Source organism: Erinaceus europaeus, chromosome X (assembly GCF_950295315.1).
Source record: "Erinaceus europaeus chromosome X, mEriEur2.1, whole genome shotgun sequence".
NCBI lineage: Eukaryota > Metazoa > Chordata > Mammalia > Eulipotyphla > Erinaceidae > Erinaceus > Erinaceus europaeus.
The window spans coordinates 72,452,958-72,476,016 of NC_080185.1; the positions used below are offsets into that span (position 1 = coordinate 72,452,958).

General features: G+C 39.0%; 1 protein-coding gene across 6 annotated transcripts in view; it reads left to right on the plus strand.

Moving 5' to 3' along the window:
- The window catches only part of ZDHHC15 (zinc finger DHHC-type palmitoyltransferase 15), a 394,441-nt gene that overhangs the window by 26,254 nt on the left and 345,128 nt on the right, over nt 1-23,059 (plus strand). For all 6 annotated transcript variants that reach the window (XM_060183155.1, XM_060183154.1, XM_060183157.1 and 3 more), the window contains exons 4-7: nt 4,391-4,511; nt 12,926-12,995; nt 17,865-17,897; nt 19,653-19,773. In XM_060183155.1, the coding sequence (XP_060039138.1) occupies nt 4,391-4,511; nt 12,926-12,995; nt 17,865-17,897; nt 19,653-19,773 (345 nt within the window). The remainder of the gene's footprint in view (nt 1-4,390; nt 4,512-12,925; nt 12,996-17,864; nt 17,898-19,652; nt 19,774-23,059) is intronic.

Below are 23,059 nucleotides of genomic sequence, written 5' to 3' on the forward strand. Positions count from 1 at the left end.
AGTGTATGATAAGGTGTGTTCTTCTGTGATCGGAAGGTGACTTTGAATAAGTGAATCTGCGGCCATGTGGCCTGCAGTTAATGGAGAGAAGTATTGGGGTTTCTGTGGGCCTGAGAGTCAAGAAGGAAAGAACCAAGTCTGAGTTTCCCCCCTTTTGCTCACCTCGGTTGAGAGAGACTCACCAAGAGGTTATCTTCTCAGACCTCCATCCAAGGATGGGGGTAGTTCTCCCTAAGCTCTATCAGGCTTTTTTTTTTTTTTTCCTTCCTCCAGGGTTATTGCTGGGCTCGGTGCCTGCACCATGAATCCACCGCTCCTGGAGGCCATTTTTCCCCCCCTTTTGTTGCCCTTGTTGTAGCTTCGTTGTGGTTATTATTATTGCCCTTGTTGACGCAATTCGTTGTTGGATAGGACAGAGAGAAATGGAGAGAGGAGGGGAAGACAGAGAAGGGGAGAGAAAGATAGACACCTGCAGAACTGCTTCACCGCCTGTGAAGCGACTCCCCTGCAGGTGGGGAGCCGGGGGCTCGAACCGGGATCCTCAAGCCAGTCCCTGCGCTTTGCGCCACATGCGCTTAACCCACTGTGCCACCGCCTGACCCCCTCTATCAGGCTTTTAAAAAATTTTTTTATATATTTTTTAAAATATTTATTTTATTTATTTATTCCCTTTTGTTGCCCTTGTTGTTTTATTGTTGTAGTTATTATTGTTGTTGTCGTTGTTGGATAGGACAGAGAGAAATGGAGAGAGGAGGGGAGGACAGAGAGGAGGAGAGAAAGATAGACACCTGCAGACCTGCTTCACCGCCTGCGAAGCGACTCCCCTGCAGGTGGGGAGCCGGGGTTCGAACCAGGATCTTTATGCCGGTCCTTGTGCTTTGCGCCACCTGCGCTTAACCCGCTGCGCCACCGCCTGACCCCCTCTATCAGGCTTTTTAAAAAAAATTTTATATATATTTTTTAAATATTTATTTTATTTATTTATTCCCTTTTGTTGCCCTTGTTGTTTTATTGTTGTAGTTATTATTGTTGTCGTTGTTGGATAGGACAGAGAGAAATGGAGAGAGGAGGGGAGGACAGAGAGGAGGAGAGAAAGATAGACACCTGCAGACCTGCTTCACCGCCTGTGAAGCGACTCCCCTGCAGGTGGGGAGCCGGGGTTCGAACCGGGATCTTTATGCCGGTCCTTGTGCTTTGCACCACCTGCGCTTAACCCGCTGCGCCACCGCCTGACCCCCTCTATCAGGCTTTTAAAAAAAAATTTTATATATATTTTTTAAATATTTATTTTATTTATTTATTCCCTTTTGTTGCCCTTGTTGTTTTATTGTTGTAGTTATTATTGTTGTTGTCGTTGTTGGATAGGACAGAGAGAAATGGAGAGAGGAGGGGAGGACAGAGAGGAGGAGAGAAAGATAGACACCTGCAGACCTGCTTCCCCGCCTGTGAAGCGACTCCCCTGCAGGTGGGGAGCGGGGGTTCGAACCGGGATCTTTATGCCGGTCCTTGTGCTTTGCGCCACCTGCGCTTAACCCGCTGCGCTACAGCCCGACTCCCAGCTCTATCAGGCTTACACACACTCCCAACAGGGCTAGAAAGCTGGATTGGGTAGACAGTAGGCCCCAAACATGAGGAATGTTTACCCCATCGATCTGACCAAGGGCCCGCCCCTATATATTCAGATTTATTTAGCATAGGATCCTGTGTGACCTCTGAGTCCCTGTCAGTCTGACGTCAGTCTAGGCTGCACTCATTTCAGAACCAGTCTTCCTTCAGTGGTAGAGTGGGTTGACCAGCCTTCCTTCAAGAGTGGGGCAGTCCCTACCATTGTTACTTTATAGTGAGTTCAAGGTCTTGGAGAGGCCCTCCAAAGGGCTTATGCTGATGATGGAAGTGACCAATGACGGTGGTGACAGGGATATATTAAAGGTCTATGCCTGTATTATCTGTGGAGTAATTCTGGGTTTCCCTGATTAGGGCCCCAGCTGATGGCCATCTTACTGTATTTCTTAATAATTAACAGGACTTCTCTGTATTCAATAAAATTTTCTATGTATATTTTCTTATCATCTGCAAATAATGACAGTTTTACTTCTCTCCCAATTTGTATCCCATTCATTCCTTTTTACTGACTAACTGCTATAGTTAGGACTTCCAACACTTGTTAAGTAGTAATAGTGATTGAGGGAAATTGTCTTGCACCTCATCTAGGTAAGAAAACTTTCAGTTTCTCACCGCTGAGTATGATGTTTGCTGTAGGTTCTCTGAATATAGACTCAACAAGAGAATAACTTTCTTTCTATTTTTTTTTTTAATGTTTGATCCTGAAAAGATGTTGGATCTTGTCAAAGGCTTTCTCTGCATCTATTGAAATAATCTTGAGATTTTTGGTTTTCCTTTTGTTGATGTAGTGGACCACATTTATTGATTTGAGTGTATTGAATCAGCTTTGCAACCTGGGATAAATCCTACTTGGTCATGATAAATAGTATTCTTTTTTATTATTTATTTAATAATGATTGACAAGATCATAGGATAAGAGGGGTATGATTCCCACCACCAGAGTTCCATATCCCATCCCCTCCTTTGGAAGCTTTTCTATTCTTTATCCCTCTGGGAGCATGGACCCAGGATCATTATGGGGTGCAGAGGCTGAAAGGTCTGGCTTCTGTAATTTCTGGTAAATAATATCCTTAATGTGCTTCTGTATCTGATTGACTGGAATTATCTTAGCATCTATATTCATCAGGAATATTGGTCTGTGGTTTTATTTATTTTTCGTTTTCTTGAGTCTCTGCCTTCTTTTGATATCAGGGTGGTATTGGCTTCATAAATTGTGTTAGGGAGTGTTTCTATGACCTTGTTCCTTCTGCTTGCTCTGAGATTCCTCTGTTCTTTTTCTGATAAATTCCTTAGGTTGTTTGAGGACTTTTTGCATTCTGATGTGTAATTGGACAGTTATGATTTTTCTTATTGGTACCTTTTTTAGCCATGCCACAAATATTCTGATAACTTGTGTCTTCATTTTCATTTGTTTGCCAGAACATGCTAATTTCCTCTTTCACTGAATATTAAGTAATGTACCATTGAATTTCCATATTTTAGAATTTTCTCTATGTTGTTGAATGTTAGTTTAATTCTTTAGTTTTCTGAGAAGATGCTTGGAATGATTTTAATGCTCTTTAATTTATTGATCCTGTCTTTGTGAATTAGTATATGTCCTATCCGTGAGTATGGCCCATGCAGATTTGAGAAGAGTGTCTATTCTGCTTTCTTGAGGTGAAGTGCTCTAAAGATGTCTAGTAGATCTAACCTATCCATCTCTTTATAAGTTTTCTTCTTCTTTATTGATTTTCTATTTGTTTGATCTGGCTTTTTGAGGAAGTGGGGAGTTAAAACCCCTTACTATTATTGTATTGCTGTTGATGTGTATTCTCATATCTCTTAGTAACTGCTTTGCATATCTTTGTCTCCTCTGTGCCTGGATTTTTTGTATATATTCTTTGCAATGGTTACTTTTTTTTTTGAGCTTCAGAATTTTCTGTAGTTCAGTTCAGTTTTTGCTACAGACTTCTTGTGTTCTCTGTTCTCACTATTGACTCATATTTGTCCACCTTTTTGAGAGTATATGATTTTCCCAAGTGACTTTTAATTATTAATTGGCTTTGGGAGGTATAAACCCAGAAAATCATGCCAGAGATCATTTTAATTTTCACCTCTGCCTACCACTTGACACAAACAGAAGACTGTCCTTAAATCTGAATCACTGTAGAAAATCATCAGCATATCTTTTAAAGATGAGCAAAGTGTGGGACAAACATAACAACAAGCTCTATAACAAAGAAAAATTATCTGAAATAGTGACAATTCTCAAAATTCTACTCATTTGAAAGATCTGTATTTGCAAACACTGTTACAAGTGTTGTGATACACTGTTACAAGTGCTTCTTCGAGAGTGGCACTTAGAAAAATGGATATAACTTAGCAGCAAGCATACTTAATCATTATCAAGGTTCTGGCAATAAGGTATTGCACACATGTATGCAACATCATATTATGGTATTACTCGGTGGAAATGGAACAAATCTTTGGGTTGCATGAGTGAAATTTGGGGGATAGTTTGACTTCTTACTAGTTAAGTGAGTATAGTCATGCCAATTTATTTAACCTCTTTTTCTTTTCTTTATAAAACAATACCACCTATCATAAAGTTAAAGAGATTGACATAATAGCCAAATAACATTACTAAGATAATTATGGATATAAAACAAATTGGTATATGGGCTTCAAGGGTATGCAACAAATAATATCTTAGGAGTAATTATTGTTGTATTAATTGTTTTCTCTGATTCGTGGAAAATAAAGCCTTGCCTCTCACTTTTGCTTCTAGTTCCATTTGTCCTATACAGACAAGGAGCGCTATGAAAATGAAGAGAGACCTGAGATCCAGAAGCAGATGCTCATTGATATGGCCAAGAAATTGCCAGTTTACACAAGAACTGGGAGTGGAGGTCAGTCCATCTAAAGTGAGGTAGAGGCAGATAATTAGAGACTGAGTCCAACCTAGTCCCATTTTCTTCTCTCTTCTGAAAAACATTTATGAAATTTTTCTTAACTTCTTATTAAAAACAATTTTAATAAGAAGCATCTGTATACTTAACACTGGATTTTACCATTCATATTTTGTCCTATCCAGCATTCATCCAGCCATCTTATTTTGTTCTATACAGCATTCATTCATCCATCCATTATATGTAGATAGCAAAGTTCAGTACACATGCCCTTAAATGTTTTATTATTCTTTTATGGGTGACTTTTACATCTTAAAGCATGCATAAAATTATTTTTGATGTATGAAAAGACTTTACCTTATTTTTTTAAAATTATGAATGACAAGTCCGTTGGATAAGAGGGGTACAATTCCACACATTTCTCATCACCAGAGTTCTCTATCCCACCCCCTCCATTGGAAGCTTTCCTATTCTTTATCTTTCTGGGAGCATGGACCCAGGGTCATTAGGGGTTGCAGAAGGTGGAAGGTCTGCCTTTTGTTATTATTGCTTCTCTGCTGGACATGGCCATTGGCAGGTCGATCCATACACCCAGCCTGCTTCTCTCTCTCCCTAGTGGGGCAGGGCTCTGGAGAGATGGGGTTTCAGGACATATTGGTGAGGTCATTTGTCCAGTATGTCAGGTTGGTGTCATGGTAGCATCTGTAACTTGGTGCCTGAAAAAGCGTTAAGATTGGGAGTATGGACCGACTAGTCAATGCCCATGTTCAGCAGGGAAGCAATTACAGAAGCCAGACCTTCTACCTTCTGCAACCCACAATGACCCTGGGTCCATGCTCCCAGAGGGATAGAGAATGGGAAAGCTATCAGGGGAGGGGGTGGGAAATGGAGATTGGGTGGTAGGAATTGTGTGGAATTGTAACCCTCTTACCCTATGATTTTGTTAATTAATCCTTTCTTAAATAAAAAAAAAAAAGAAAAAGCGTTAAGATATAATACAGAACAAACTGTTTAATAATCAGGACTCTAAAGGCAAGAATATAGCAGATGAGATTTGGGTTCTCCATTTTGGTAAAATTTCAGAAGTCTATTTTAGGTATATTCCAAGGGACCCATGTCTTTATTAATTTTTTGCCTGAGCCTGATAGCTAACATGCAGGTAGGCTAAAAGTATTGCATGGGGAGATAGTGTCAGAGTTGGGAATGAGACTAGAAAACTGTATCAGGGAAGAGAGTAGCTTCCAAATATGAGAAAAGTATTTAAATACTGTTAACTGTAAATCCCATTGATCTGATTTGTCGCCCATATTCAGCATAAGAACCTGTGTAACCTCTCCATCCCTGTAGGTATGAGTTCACATTCCATGGTGGTAACTAGGAACATTCTAGGCTACGCTCATGATAGGATCAATCTTCCACGAGTGACAGAGTATATTGACCCAGTCTCCCTTCAGAGAGTGGGACAGTCCCTACCATTGTTGTTCTACACTGAGGGCAAGGTCCTGTAGAGGCCCACAAGAGGATCCACTATGTTGTTCCTGATGAAGATGGCCAGTGATGGTGGAGAGAAGGATCTGTTAGAGGTCTAGGCCTAACATGTCTATGTGGGAATTCCCTGAGTAGGGCTCTGGATGATGGGGTGACCTGGTAATGACCAAGAAAGCCATCATAAAATATGCTGATCTCTTGCCCTTATCTAGCTTTTATAGTCCTTACTTTACCTGACAAGGGTTAGTCTTAAAGTGATTGAGGGAAGTGAAATAGGAAGTAGATGAGGAGGGTATCTGAGTCTAAGCAGAAACTATTGGAGTACAGTGTCTTTTTTAGGTCTTTCTATTTGCTTGCTGCCCTTATTGAGTCACTGTAGACTACTGTGCACTTTTACGTTAAGATGTATATTTCCCCATAACTTATGGATACATGTGCGTATGTACCCTGTCTCATGGCCCTGGTCTATATCTAGGTCCTGTGGCTTTGTTAGGAATTGTGCCACCTGAAGTGGAGTTAATGAGTCCTATGAGCTAGAAAAGGTCTCATGCGCATAATGGAGCTGAAGGGCTGGCATTCCAGGATACTGTCTGAAGTCAAACAAGTTGAGGTGGTACTGGTTTCATTGACTTGGATGAGCTCAGCAGATGTAGTATCAAATGGTATGGATCTAGAGAAGTAGGAAGGAAAATGAGCCAATCCCCAGAGGTTCCAGGACTGGGAGAAATATGAGTTTTACAGAGAATGAGGGAAAATTCTTGCTGTCTTAGAGTTTAAGAAGGCGATAGATAGTTGTTATTACCAAGTTACTTGGAAGATTTGTTTACTTTGAAAATTCCCTGGTTAGGATTTACTGTACCATACAAGACCTTACCATGATTTATGTCATGTTATGCTATTTATAAGTAACTGTGTCTTATATACTGACAAGACCAGTTACTACTTCTCTCTCCCTGGTCAAGATTATAAGTGATTTAATATTTCAAAGAAAAAGTAATTATTAGAAATGAAATAACAATGTAAGTAAGCCCTCTGTTGAAATTCAGTCAGGTTACTAATTTGAAACCTTAAATGCTTAGATTGAAGAATATATACTCAAAGCTGGGGTCTATGCAGCAAAAAGTTTGAGACATTCAATCTAATTTCCTCCTCTTATATTGATTAGTGATTTATAAGACTATTAGTTAATAGCAGTGTATATTATAAATACCATTCCCACCATCAAAGTTCTGTATCCCTACCCCCACCCCCCCTACAGTGGAGCTGAAAATCTACCCTCATCCTCTCTCCAGAGGTTTTTCTTTCTTTTTTTTTTTTTTTTTTGCCTCCAGGGTTATCACTGGGGCTCAGTGCCTGCACTAAGAGTCCACTGCTCCTGGAGGCTATTTTCCCCCCTTTTGTTGCCCTTGTTGTTTATTGTTGTTATTATTATCATTGTTTTTGAATAGGACAGAGAGAAATGGAGAGAGGAGGGGAAGACAGAAATAGGGAGAGAAAGACAGACACCTGCAGACCTGCTTCACCACTTGTGAGGCAACTCTCCCTGTAGGTGGGGACTTGAACCTGGATCCTTGAGCTGGTCCTTGCACTTTGTACTGTGTGTGTTTAACCCGCTGCTGTATATATTGTGTGTCAAACCACATTTTATGGTAGACAATGCATATTAAATTAAGATATTGCTACAATCATAGATGTTTTTGATGATTTGTTTTGTTTCCTGAGATAGGTTTATATTACTGTAATCTTCCTTAGTTCTGCTAACTTAAGTGTTTTCATTTTTCTCTAGGATTTTTTTTAATTTCTCATTTTGCAGTAACATGTTGTTTAAAATATTGTCTCCTTTCTTATTTAAGCTCATTTTTAGTTTCATATAATTGTGATCAGAAAATGTATTTTATATATTAACTTGATAAATGTATTGAGACTCTGTGTGTGTGTGTGTGTGTGTGTGTGTGTGTTCCAACATATTTCACCATTGAGTGTGTTCCATATGCACTTGAAAAGATTCTGTTTTGCTGTTTGCTTTTGCATTCTGCTTTTGCTTATTTTTTGTGGAATGTAATATGTATATAGCACACAGATACCACACACACATACATAGACTATCTTATCTTGATTTTTTTAAGGCCATTGTTTCCTTATTTTGATTACTGGGGTGATATACCCACTGGTAAAAATTAAAGGTACTTCCTATTATTGTGTTCTTATTTATGTTTCCCTTTCAGTCTGTCAATCTTTGTTTCATGTATTTTGATATTTCAGTGATTTATAGTGTGTGTGTGTGTGTGTGTGTGTGTGTGTGTGTGTGTGTGTGTGTATGTGATATGGTGTTTCTGTTATATACTCTCCCCAATTTTGGATAGGGTCATTTCTTTTTTTTGTTTCTGAGTTTCGTGAACTTTTATATATTTTGATTATTAGCCTTTTATTTGATGTATGGCATGTACTCCCATTCTGTAAGGAGCCTCTTTGTTTGGGTGGTGGTTTCTTTTGCTGTGCAGAAAGAAGATTTTCAACTTGTTGTAGTCCCATTGGTTTTTCTTTTTCTCTTTCTTGCAGTTGGACTTGACCCACTGAGATAGCTATAAAACTTGGAAAAGAGTTCTGTCAATATTTTCATCTAACTATTCAAAGTTTCAGGCCTACCATCCAAGTCCTGATCCATGTGGAGTTTACTTTTATGTGTGGTGAAATGTAGTGGTTCAGTTTCATTGTTCTGCATGTTTCAACTCTATTTTCCCAACAAGATTTGTTGAAGAGACTCTCTCCACTTAATAATTTGGGCTGCCTTGTCAAAAATTAGATGTCTGTATTTTTAATTTTATGAATAAATTTAAAAAACTGAAAATAAAAATTACATGTCCGTAGGTGTGGGGGCTTATTTCTGGGCTCTCAGTTCTATTCAGCTGGTCAACATGTCTATTTTTGTTTCAGTACCTGGCAGTTTTTCATTACAATGGCCCTATAACATAGTTTGAGATCTGGGAACATGATGCCCTAGTCCTATTCTTTTTTCTCAAGATTGCTTTGGTGGTTCTAGGTATTTTCTGGTTCCAGATAATTTTTTGTAGCTTTTGTGCTATTCTCGTAAAATTTTGATGGGTCGGGAGTTGGGCTGTAGCGCAGCGGGTTAAGTGCACGTGGCAGAAAGCGCAAGGACCGGCTTAAAGATCCCGGTTGGAGCACCCTGCTCCCCACCTGCAGGGGAGTCGCTTCACTGGCGGTGAAGCAGGTCTGCAGGTGTCTGTCTTTCTCTCCCCATCTCTGTCTTCCCCTCCTATCTTGATTTCTCTTTGTCCTATCCAACAACAATGACATCAGTAACAACAACAATAAACAAGGGCAACAAAAGGGAATAAATAAATAAATATTTTTTAAAAAATTTGAAAAAAATTTTGATGGGTCCTGGATGGAGACTGTATTAAATTTGTATATAGTTGTGGGTAGAATATTGATTTTGATGATGTTAATTCTTTTTTAAATTTAATTTCTTATTTATAAAAAGGAAACATTGACTGAACTATAGGATAAGAGGGATACAACTTCACACAGTTCTCACCACCAGAACTCTGTATCCCATCCCCTCCCCTGATAGCTTTCCTATTCTTTAACCCTCTGGGAGTATGGACCCAAGGTCATTGTGGGATGCAGAAGGTGGATTAATGATGTTAATTCTTACAGTCCATGAACATGGAATATTTTTCTACTTCTTTGTATCTTTTTCTGTTTCCTTGGATAGTGACTCATAATTTTCAGTATATAAGTCTTTCATTGCTTTTGATAGATTTATTCGTAGATTTTTTTTTGCTGCTATAGTGAATGAGACTGACTTAGTGTTTGCATAAGCAATGCCACTGACATTTTAATATCAGTTTTATAGCCTGATACCTTACTGTATTGCTCGATAATTTCCAGGAGCTTCCTGCTGTTTAATAGTATACATAGACTTTGCTATGTATACTATTATAGCATTTGCAAATAGTGATAGTTTGACTTTTCCTCTTCCAATATTTATCCCTTTAATTTATTCCTCTTGCCTGATAACTATGGCAAGAATGTCTAACACTATGTTGAATAGTGACAGTGATAGTGGGCAGCCCTTCTTCTTCTAGCGTTTGCCCTTCTTCCGTAGCCAGTCAACAGCGTCAGGTTGAAAGCTGTCAGGAGCTGCTTGTTGCTGGCTTTGAAAGTGACTGGGATCCATGTGGATTCAGTCGGCTAGGAAGGATCGTCAGTTTCCCCAATGAATGGGTACTGACGGGATGCACCACGAAAAGGTCGATCCAATGCATCCCGTGGGCAGCCCTGTCTAGTACTGACTAAGTGGGAATGCTTTAGCTTCTCACCATTGGGTGTGATGTTGGCTGTAAGTTTGCTGTATCTGGACTCCACTAGATTAAGGAATGTTCCATCTGTTCCCATTTTCTGTAGTGTTTTGATCACGAGTGGATGTTGAATCTTGTTTTTAAGGGTGTCTCTGCGTCTATCGAGATAATTGTGGTTTTTGGTTTCTCTTTTATTGATATGGTGGATCACACTTACTGATTTACATGCACTGAACATTGCATCCCAGAGGTAAATTTCCCTCGGCTATGAAGTACCAGCTTTTTAATACACTGCTATGTTCAGTTGACTGGAATTTTGTTCAATATTTTAGCATCTATATTCATCATAGATATTGATAAGTAGTTTTCTTTTGTTGTTGTTGTATTTCTGTCTGTTTTATTATGAGGGTGATACTGGCTCCATAGAAGGTGGAAGGAAGTATTCCTGTGTCTTCAATATTTTGGAAGAGCTTAAAAAAGTATAGGTAGTAACTTTTCCTTGAAGGTTTCATAGAATTCATTTGTAAAACCAGCTGGACCTGGACTTTTATTTTTGGGAAGTTTCTTGATGACGATTTCTTTGGCTATTATTGGTATGTTCATGTTTTCTGGTTCCTCTAGGTTCATTTTTGGTAGGTTGTATGTTTCTAGAAACTTCTCCATTTCTTCCAGGTTCTCTGGCTTGGCAGCATATAGTTGTTCATAGAAGCCTTGTATAATACTTTGGATTTCTGTGGTGTCTGCCCTGGGAAGTCAGATTGGCCTCATGGTAGCACCTGCAACTTGGTGGCTGAAAAGATTTTGTTTGATTTTAGGTGTTAATTTAATTCCAGTGTGCTCTGAGAAGATATGTGGAATGATTTCAGTGCTCTTTAATTTGTTGACACTGTCTTTGTGACTTAGCATGTGCTTTATCCAGGAGAATTCCATGTGGATTCGAATAGAATGTGTCTTCCAATTTCTTAGGGTGAAGTTCTGAAAATGTCCAATAATTCTAGTCTGTTTCTTCATTTAATTTCTTTATTATTTCTTTTTCTAGATAATCTGTCAGTTTGAGAGAATGAGGTGTTGAAGTTTCCTACTATTACTGTGTTATTGATATATTTTTGTAGTTCATTTAGTAGATGTTTGACATGTAAAGATCTCACATTTTAATTAATTAATTTATTTTCCCTTTTGTTGTCTTCGTCCTTTTATTGTTGTAGTTATTATTGTTTTGTTATTGATGTCGGCATTGTTAGATAGGACAGAGAGAAATGGAAAGAGGAGGGGAAGACAGAGAGGGGAGAGAAAGATAGACACCTGCAGACCTGCTTCACCGCCTGTGAAGTGACTCTCCTGCAGGTGGGGAGCCGGGGGATCGAACCGGGATTCTTGAGCCGGTCCTTGGGTTTTGTGCCAGGTGCGCTTTAACCTGCTGCGCTACCACCCAACTCCCAAGATCTCCCATTCTTTAAGTGTTCCCTTTGCTTGTGAGGTGGATTCTTTTGCTGTACAGAAGCTTTTATTTATTTGTTTGTTTGGTTGGTTGGTTGGTTTTGCCTCCAGGGTTATTGCTTGGGCTCAGTGTCTGCACTACAAATCCACTGCTCCTGGAGGCTATTTTTTTCCCTTTTGTTGCCCTTGTTGTTTATCGTTGTTGTGGTTATTGTTGTTGTTGTTGGATAGGACAGAGAGAAATAGAGAGGAGGGGAAGACAGAGAAGGGGAGAGAAAGATAGACACATGCAGAGCTGCTTTACTGCTTGTGAAGCGACACCCCTGCAGGTGGGGAGCCGGGGGTTAGAACCGGGATCCTTACACCGTCCTTGGGCTTTGCGTCATGTGTGCTTAACCCACTGCGCTATCTCCTGACCCCTGTGCAGAAACTTTTTAATTTGATGTATTCCCATTGGTTTCTTTTTGTTTTAATCTTCTTTGTAATTGATTTCGTAACATTGAAGATGCCTATAAACTTTAGATAGAAAAGAGTTCTGCCAATGTTTTCCTCTAAGTATTTGATAGTTTCTGTTCTAACATCCAAGTCCTTGATCCATTTGGAATTTACTTTTGTGTATGGTGAAATGTAGTGGTTCAGTTTCATTCTTCTGCATGTTTCAGCCCAATTTTTCGACCATCAGTTGTTGAAGAGCCTCTCTTTTCCCCATTTAATAGTCTGGGCATCTTTGTCAAAGATTAGATGTCCCTAGGTGTAGGGGTCAAAAGGTGCTTTCAACATTGGTCCAATAGGAAAAAAAATACCACTTTCCTATTGCATAATATGCCTTTTGCTTATTAACTTGAAATGAAATGAGCTTTACTACCTATAATCCATCCATATCAGAAAGATCACTGGGTAGCACATTCTTCACATGCATGGCCCAGGTTTCAACCCTAGTACCACATGGAAGTTCTAGTGCTGTGGTGTCCTCCTAGTTCCATTTCTGTTTCTATCTATTTCCATTTTCACTTCTCTCTGCCTCTCTTGAAAATGTATGTCCAGGATCAGTGAAATGTCACATATATGAAGCCGCTGCTCTGCCAAAAGCAAAGCCATCCAGAGAATCTGATGTAATATATGGTGTCATATTAAGCACTAAATAACACCTTATTTTTCTTATAGCTGTACGATTTTGTGACCGTTGCCATTTGATCAAGCCAGATCGGTGCCACCACTGCTCTGTCTGTGCCATGTAAGTAAGAGCCATTTCTACAGGAATAAATTGAAGCACTGACGATTAAAAAAAAAATGACATGTAACTTTGTATACATTAGAGCATTTCTTTTGATCATAACAACCACATGCCAAACACCTTCACATAGATGATAATGATTAAGACTATCATGAAAATAAGGAAGATAAATAAAAAGCTATTTTAAAAATAGAAATTTTGGATCTGGGCAGTGGTGCACCTGATTAAGTGCCCATGTTACCAAGTGCAAAGACTCAGGTTCAAAATCCTGATCCTTAACCTGCAAAGGGAAAGTTTCATGAGTGGTGAAGCAGAGCTGCAGGTGTCTCCCTCCCACTCTTCGTTTCCTCTCAATTTCTCTCTGTCCAGGCAAATACAATAAATAGTTACCCCTCAAAAAAAAAAAAGGATTGCATTAAACTGAAAATGGAAAATGAAGTAAAGATAGAAATTTTATCTTAGAACTATAGGGTTTTAAAATACTATTATTTATTCCTGTTATTGATGTTTCTTAGATATCATGAGTGATAATGACAGTGAACTCACAGAAAGTACACAAAATATTTGCAAAGTCAATGCCATAAAACTATGTCAAGTAGTTAAAATTGGAGGAGCATCTTTTGATTATTTAATATTTAGTCAACTGTAGGTGTTGTTTGTGTAAAATATGAGTACCATATAGAAGTTGTTAATGTTGGATTCTCAGTACTGTTGTATATGAAATGAATTTTGAATTTTTTTTAAAGTTTACATGTTTTTACTGAGGTGATGTTGGCTTATAAAAGACTACAAATATTTAAGAAGTACAGTTGCACACCTCTTCAAAATGTGTCATCCCAGCTCCACCAAAACATAACCTGTACCTTGTCCTTGTCTACTTATTCCTTCCTCCCTCTGGTAACGACATCCTGTTACAGAATAAGTCCAAGGGCTTTTTAAAAAAATTTTATTAGTGATTTAATAATTATTGAGAAGATTGTAAGATTAGAGGGGAACAATTCTATACAGTTCCCACCACCAGAGTTCCATATCCTCTCCCCTCCATTGGAAGTTTCCCTATTCTATTTTTTAAAATTTATTTATAAAATGGAAATATGGACAAGACCATAGGATAAGAGGAGTACAGTTCCACACAGTTCCCACCACCAGAACTCCATATCCCATCCCATCCCTTGAAAACTTTCCTATTCTTTATCCCTCTGGGAGCAGGGACCCAGGATCATTATGGGATGCAGAAGGTGGAAGGTCTGGCTTCTGTAATTGCTTCTCTGCTGAACATGGGTGTTGGCAGGCCAATCCTTACTCCCAGCCTTTGTTTCTTTTTCCTTAGTGAGACAGGGCTCTGGAGAGCTTGGGTTTCAGGACACATTGGTGAGGTTGTCTGTCCAAGGAAGTCAGGTTGGCATCATGGTAGCATCTGCAACTTGGTGACTGAAAAAGCATTAAGTTGTAAAGCAGAACAAATTGTTAAATAGTCAAGAACCGAAAGGCAAGAATATAACAGATGAGATTTGGGGGTCTACATTTTGGAAAAAGCTAGTAGGTCTATTTTAGGTATATTCCAAGGGGCCCATGACTAGATTTTGCTTGAGCCTGACAGCTAACATGAAATACCCTCCTCACCAACTCTAACACCATCTCCCCAGACAAGGGCTTGTTTTTATTTGATTTTGTCCTTTCTTCCCCTTCCTTTCTTCCTTCCTTCCTTCCTTCCTTCCTTCCTTCCTTCCTTCCTTCCTTCCTTCCTTTCTCTCTCTCTCTCTCTTTCTTTTACTTTATTGGAGATAGATGGATGATTACAATATAGATGACATGAGTACAATTTCTCATCTCTCCATGATAGGTGTCTGCAAAAGTTTCTCATTCCTAATTTATGTCCTTTTCTGACCTAGGGCCCATATTTATTCATGTTTAGCACAGGAACCTGCATCCCTGTCAGTCTGATCTTGCATTCCATGTTCATGGCTAGGGACATTCTAGGCTGCCCTTATTTCAAGACCAGTCTTTCTCAAGTAGCAGAGTATGTTGGCCCAGCTTCCCTTCAGACAGTGGGGCCGTTTCTACCATTGCTGTTCTACATTGAGGGCAAGGTCCTGCAGAGAGGCCCACAAGAGGGTTTACAATGTTGTTCCTGATGGAAATGACCAATGCTGGTGGAGAGAGGGATCTGTTAGAGGTCAAGGTCCATCATATACCTGTATCCCATTCAAGGTACCACAGTATAGTTAGTTGTCATGTCACATTAGACTCCTTTTAACTTTGAGTTTCTCAGCCCATACTTGTTTCTTTATAACCTTAATAATGTTTACAACTAATGGTCAGGTGTATTTTAGTATATTCCTAGGTTGGGATTGGTTTGCTGTTTTCTCATTAGTTGACTTGTATAATGTTTTTTGTGAAACAACAACAACAACAACAACAAACTCTAAAGTTAAAAATGCCAATCTCAGGAGTCAGCAGTAGCGCAGCGGGTTAAGTGCACGTGGCGCAAAGAGCAAGGACCAGCATAAGGATCCTGGTTCAAGCCCTGGCTCCCCACCTGCAGGGGAGTCGTTTCACAAGCGATGAAGCAGGTCTGCAGGTGTCTATCTTTCTCTCCCCCTCTCTGTCTTCCCCTCTTCTCTCCATTTCTCTCTGTCCTGTCCAACAACGGCGACATCAATAACAACAACAGTAATAACTACAACAATGAAACAATAAGGGCAACAAAAGGGAATAAATAAATAAAATAAATAATTAAGAAATGCCAATCTCATTATATCACACCAATGGTACATACTATAAACATGACTTATCTCTGTAATGTTAATCTTTTTTTTTTAAATGCAGTCATTTGGATCTTTTTTTTTAATCTTTATTTATTTGTTAGAGACAGCCAGAAATTGAGAAGGAGACAGAGAGACACCTGCAGCACTGCTTTACCACTTGTGAAGCTTTCCCCCTGCAAGTGGGGACCAGGGGCTTGAACCTGGGTCCTTGCACACTGTAACATGTGCACTCAACCAGGTGCACCACCACCCGGCCCCTGTAATATTAATTTTTTATTTATTATTTTTTTTATTTAAGAAAGGATTAATTAACAAAACCATAGGGTAGGAGGGGTACATGTAATATTAATTTTAACCATCAGCTGAGGTAGAGTTTGTTAAATTTTTCCACTGTAAAGTTGCTCTCCCCCTGAATACTGTACTATTTGGAAATAAATTACTTTGTTCAACCCACATTAAAGGAATGATAAATTATGCTCCTTCTCCTTGAAAGCAGAATATTTAGAATTCTGCATGGGAGGTCTGTTTCTTCTTATTTGTTTATTTTGTCTTTAATTTATATCAAAATGGAGACATGGATATTCACTATTCACTTCTCACTGCCACTTAATTTTATTAATCTACTTCTTTTTAACAAATACAATTTTTCTGTCTTTCTTTTTGGGTGCTTATTTCACTTTATATTCAAACTCAGTGACTAGTACATGTTTTCTTCTATATTTATATTAAACTTAATATTCATCAAAATAGAGGACATATTTTGGAACTTTTCTCTCTATCAATAGCCTAGCATTCTCAATACATTTTGAGGGTTGGTCGTCCAGGAAGGTATTTTTATTTTTTAATTAATTATTTTATTTTTAAAATTAAGCAGAGCATCTGCTAATTTCTTTTTAAAAAATTTTATATTTATTTATTTTCCCTTTTGTTGCCCTTGTTGTTTAACATTGTTGTGGTTATTAATGTTGTTGTTGAATAGGACAGAGAGAAATAGAGGAGGGGAAGACAGAGAGGGGGAGAGAAAGACAGACACCTACAGACCTGCTTCACCGCTTGTGAAGCGACTCCCCTGCAGGTGGGGATCCAGGGGGCTGGAACTGGGATCCTTGTGCTTTGCATCACATGTGCTTAACCCACGGTGCCACCGTCTGACTCCCTTTTAAATTTATTTTTAATAAGAGAAGGAGAGGAAGAGGGACAGGGAGAGTGAGAAAGAGAGAGACCAGAGTACTGCTCAGCTCTAGCTTATGGTAAGCTGGGAGTTGAACCTAGAACCTTAGAGCCTCAGGCAGGAAAGTCTTTTTGTGTGACCATTATACTGTCTTCCCAGCCTTATGATCTAACACATCTTTCTCCCTCTTCTTTATAGTCAGTCAGTCAGGATTCATCATAGCACTTTGTTGTTGTTGTTGGGGGTGGCTGTTTACAGTAAATACAGGTGTCGATATATGGACAGAATGTCTCAATTTTCTGCAAAACACTCTCACCCATTCTAGATCCTCCTCCACCATCATGCAGCAGGATCTGAAAGCCTTCATCCCCACCAGAGTTCTTTACTTTGGTGCAATACACCAAACCCAGTCCTAGCTCTACTTTTTGTTTCCCACTTTTGATCTGATTTCTCACCTTCTGTCCATGAGTGAGATCATCCTTTATTTATCTAGGATGGTATCTTGCTGCTCTCAATCTCCTATAAAGTATATCTCTGTCTAGGAATGATTGAGAATACAATTATTTATGGAGTAGCTGCAGGAGAAACCTAAAGATGGATAATATGCCATTTGAAAATGCAGATGAGAACTTGAATTTGATAATAAGTTATTGCTCGGGGCTGGGTGGTGATGCACCTTGGTTGAATGCATGTGTTACAATGTGCAACAACCCGGATTTGAGCTCCCAGTCCCCACCTGCAGAGCGAAAGCTTTGCAAGTGGTGAAGCAGTGCTGCAGATGTCTCTCTGTTCTCCGCCTCTTTAACTCCTTCTTCCCTCTTGATTTCTGGCTGTCTCTATCCCATACATAAATAGATAATAAAAAATAAGTATGGTATTGCTCCATCTTTTTAACCTCGCTTACCACCTTGTATTTTGTTTCTTTTGTAGGTGTGTATTAAAAATGGACCATCACTGCCCTTGGTATGTTCCTTTCACTATTTCTCTCCTATAAATGGGTGATCTCAAGGGGGGGGCAGGGCACTAGGTTAAACGCACATAGTATGAAGTGCTCAAGAGTCTCTGCTCACGCCCCCAGCTCAACACCTGCAACAGCGGGGGGGGGGGGGGTGGTCACTTCACAAGCAGTAAAGCATGTCTGCAGTTGGCTCTCTGTCTCTCCCCTCCTATCTCCCATTTTCCTCTCAATTTCTCTGTCCTATCCAATAAAGAAATGAAAATGGCCTCCAGGAGCAGTGGGCTTATAGTGCCAGCAGCAAACCCCAACAATAACCTCGAAGGCAAACAAAAAAGGTGAATTTGTGGAGTTGGTGCTGTGGTGTACTTGCACGTGTTACAGTGTGCAAGTACCCAAGCTCAAGCCTACGGTCCCCACCTGTAGGAGGGAAGCTTAGCAAGCAATGGAGCAGTGCTGCAGGTGTCTCTCTTTCTCCCTCTCTAGCCATCCCATCCCTCTTGATTTCATTTTGTCTCTATTCAAGTAAATAAATAATTTTTAATAATTTTTATATTTATTTATTTATTCCCTTTTGTTGCCCTTGTTTTATTGTTATAGTTATTATTATTGTTTTCATCGTTGTTGGGTAGGACAGAGAGAAATGGAGAAAGGAGGGGAAGACAGAGAGGGGGAGCGAAAGATAGACACCTGCAGACCTGCTTCACTGCTTGTGAAGCGACTCCCCTGCAGGTGGGGAGCTGGGGGCTCAAACCGGGATCCTTACTCCAGTCCTTGCGCTTTGCACCACCTGCGCTTAACTCGCTACGCTAAAGCCTGACTCCCAATAATTTTTTTTTTTACCAGAGCACTGCTCAGTTCTGGCTTATGGTGGTGTGGGAGATTGAACCTGGAACTTTGGAGCCTCAGGCATGAGAGTCTCTTTGCATAACCATTATGCTATCTACCCTCCGCCCAAGTAAATAAATTTTTAAAAAGTGAACTTACTTAGTATTCCTGGTTTCATAGACATGGTTGTAAAATGTATGTTTCTGTTACTATAATCCACTGGTGGAGGACATCAATTTTTTCTTTTTAACCAGAGCACTGCTGGGGACTGAACCTGAGACTTTGTGTCATAAAATTTTTAAATAAAGAAAAATGTACTATTGAAATTATGTTTTTTAATTCCCAGAGTCATAAAGCTAATACTCTCTTGGCCATTAATTAGCATTAGTAATTGGGAATAATGAGACAAGATTGAGCACAGTTAGGGTGCTATGACGGAACACTGAGCATGGTAATAAAACAGAATGCAAATGATTATTCTCTTGGGCATTAAACATTTTAGTTCTGTTTGTATCTGTCTTGACATTTGAAAGACTATGTATTGCTAACTTCACCATTTCTCCATATTTTGTACATCTGACATAGAGAATCCATCTGAAGTGATCTAATTACAAAGGAATTGTTTAAGATTGCAATAGGTTCTCAGAATCTAATATTCAGATGTGTTTGGGTATATCAGGAACCAGTCTAGAATGATTAGGTAGACTATGTCTCTGTACCTGTAAAAGAGATAGGAGAGACAGGGAGACAGAGAGAGACAGACAGAGAGAGAGCAGAGAGAAGGAGAGGAATAAGTGAAAAGTGAACTTACTTTTCCTTTCTGTTTCTATTAGGGAGCTTTTCTATTGAATTTATACACAACACATGGTGAAGTGTGGGCTTTCAATCTTTATTTCAACTTCAAATTCATTTTTCTTTCTTTTTCTTTTTTTTAGGGTTAATAACTGCATTGGATTTTCCAACTACAAATTCTTCCTTCAGTTCTTAGCTTATTCTGTTCTTTACTGCCTATACATTGCTACAACCGTCTTCAGCTATTTCATCAAATACTGGAGAGTAAGTTGGAAGATACTGAAGGGTCGCCCCACCAAAACAGACACAGGCCTACTAAAAGCTATACTAATCTTTGCTATATCTTGGTTCAAGCTTTATTTTCTGAGTGAGAAGAACACACTAATTAGAGATAAACCAAAAAAAAAAAAAGCACGATGGAGCAGGGTAGGGGGGAGAGAAGAGACTACTCCTCTACTGTGGCCTGTACGTGCCAGGGATTGTATCCAGCAGCCTTGGTATACTACATTCTTCCCACTGAGTCATCTCCCCACCTGCCATCTCTTGGGTTTGTTTCATTATGTTATAGTTTAAGGAAATGTTTGACAAGGCTATGATTATCTCCGGATTATAATTTCACATCTCCCTAAAATGTATTTCATATCTTGCCTTCTTTTTTAAATGTTTTAAAAATAGCTATTAATGAAATTACCGGAAAGGAAAACACAGAAATCAAGTTTACCATGTGAATATTCTGATATTTGCTATTGTTTAAATATTCCATATAAACAAGTTTTGTCATATCCGGTAATTTTGTTAAGATGTTCAGGTATTTAACATTTTGACTCTTATTGCTTCTTCACAATGTAACTGTCTAATCAAGTTTTTTAAAGCTCTACTTTTTACCTATTACAGATTCTAAAAGTAGTGTAACTAGCTCTAAGCCCTATTTTCCTAGGAAATGTACTAAAAAGTACTCTCTGATGAGGCCAGGTAGTGGAGCATCCTGTTGATCAGACAGTACCATGCTCAAGGACCCAGGTTCAAGCCGCTGCTCCCCACCTGCAGAGTCAGGCAGTGAGACAGTGCTGTATGTTGTCTCCTTCTCTCTCTTTTTCACAGTCCTCTAATTATTTCCATGATGTTGCTTTATACTGTCATGGCTCAATCCCAGGCCACCATGGGCAAAGTAAATGCCCTATTGGCTAAGGTACTACCATCCACTAGATCATTATTACAATAGATTGTTCCAGAAAAACCATTGCATTCAAGTGTATATAATACAAAAATTAAATACATAACACTTAGGCAGAAGTTATGCATTCTTTTAAAAAGCAACAGTCTCCAATATGTGAAGAAAATAAGCTAGAAGAAGACATTGCAAAGTGGATGGAATATAATATACAATATTGCAATAGAAAATTTAAATCGTGTAATAAGAAAAATCATGGCAAATAAAAATGTTCTTGCTGAAAAAAAGATAGGTAGATATTTGGTGGTGGTTGTTAGTCAAAAGGAAGAGAGAATAAGGAGTAGCACTGATAAAACTCTGAAAAGCAATAAAAATATAGAATGATTTTAGAAACAAATAGCAAATTAAAGACACTGAAGTCGGGGGATGGGAAATAGTGCACCAGGGTGCACATGGCATGAAGCTCAAGTACCAGCGTAAGGATCCAGTTTCCAGCTCCTGGCTCCCTACCTGCAAGGGTGTGTATGTGTGTGTGTGTGGGGGGGGGGTCTTTTCACAAGTAGTGAATCAGGTCTGCAGGTGTCTATCTTTCTGCCTCTCTGTCTACTCCTCTTCTCTCAATTACTCTCTGTCCTATCCAACAACAAGAGCAGTAACAGCAATCACAATAACAACAAAAAATGGCCACCAGGAGCAATGGATTCGTAGTGCAGGCACCAAGATCCAGCAATAACCCTGTAGGCAATAAATATGTTGAATTCCTTATAAATAATAAGGGCAAGAAAGAGAAAAAAGATGTAGGAAAGATATGAAAGTACTAGAGAGAAAGTTATATCAATTAAAGTTATAGAGATATGTATGCAATCAAAATGTGTTATGTAAAAGTATTACATATGTATTTTACTTATAAATGTTATATGTAAATACATATAATAATCTTTTTATACTGTTCTTATTTAAGCATTCTTCACTTGAACAGCATATATTCATGTATCCCTCCCCTTTCATACTCTAAAGATGTTTCATCGGGAGTCGGGTGGTAGTGCGGTGGGTTAAGCGCACATGGCACTAAACGCAACGACCTGCGTAAGGATCCAGGTTCCAGCCCCCAGCTCCCCACCTGCAAGGGTGAAGCAGGTCTGTAGGTGTCTATCTTTCTCTCTCCCTCTCTGTCTTCCCCTCCTCTCCATTTCTCTCTGTCCTAACAATGATGACAGCAATCACAACAACAGCAATAACTACAACAATAAAACAAGGGCAGCAAAAAGGAATAAATAAATAAAAAGATGTTTCATATTTCTATGGCTTGTGTTTCTGAGACTGTTTTTACTGTGTATCAGCTTGTTGAGAGTTAAACCTTCCTTGTTTCTTTCTCTGTGGCACCCTTTTCATTAACTCTTGGAAGGCAGGTCTGGTCATAGCAAACTCCTTTACTTTTTTGTATATCTGGACTGTATTAATTGCTCCTTCACATTTGAATCATAGTCTTGCAGGGTAAAGTATGTATGGCTGGTAGTTGTTGCCTTTTAACTTTTAATATCATTCCACTCTCTCTTGACATTCTTGATTCCGATTGAAAAGCCTGATGTGTTCCCTTTGTAAGTCACTGTCTTCTTTGCCCTGGAAACTTGCAAAATGTTTTCTTTGTCCATGACTTTTGATATTTTCAAAATTTGTCTCAGTAGGCCTATTTGGGTTTAGGAATTTGGGAATTCTGTCTGCTTCCTAAATATTTACCTCCTGACCATATCCCAGATTTGGAAAATGTTCCACTGTTGTTTCTTTGAATATGGATTCTGGACTTTTCTTTTTTGCCTCTCCTTCTGAGACCCTTATAACTCTGATACTTGCTTTTCAAATGAAGTCTTCAATTTCTCAGAGTTGCCTTGTTTTTCCTAAATCTTTTTTCTCATTTACTTTGAACTCTAAGAGTGAGAGCACTTTAACTTCTATTCCAGATGTTCTCTCTTCTTATACATGGGTAAGCCTTGACTTACTATTTCAGAATGGAATGCAAACAAAGTGTCCTTCACACCCTGTAACTCTGCTTTCATGTTTCTCATTTTCCTATCAAGTGAATTTTTAAGTGCATGTATTTCTTCATTTATCCCTCCATATTAAATTGAGAGCTTTGTGTTTCTTCAGATTTCCTGGGATTTTATTCCCTACATTATTTCTCTGATAGCTCTTTTGGATCTGCATGATTAAGTATCTGGTTATCATGTAGATTTTTCACAACCCCTGCTTCCCTAGTTTTACTAATCCGTTTTGGTTTCTGTTCACCTTGTTCTCTTCCCAGACTGACTCCTGAAAGTGGGAATTCTGCTAAGAGGTCAAAATCACTTATCTTGCCTGCATGGCTGTCTGACCCCATTCACT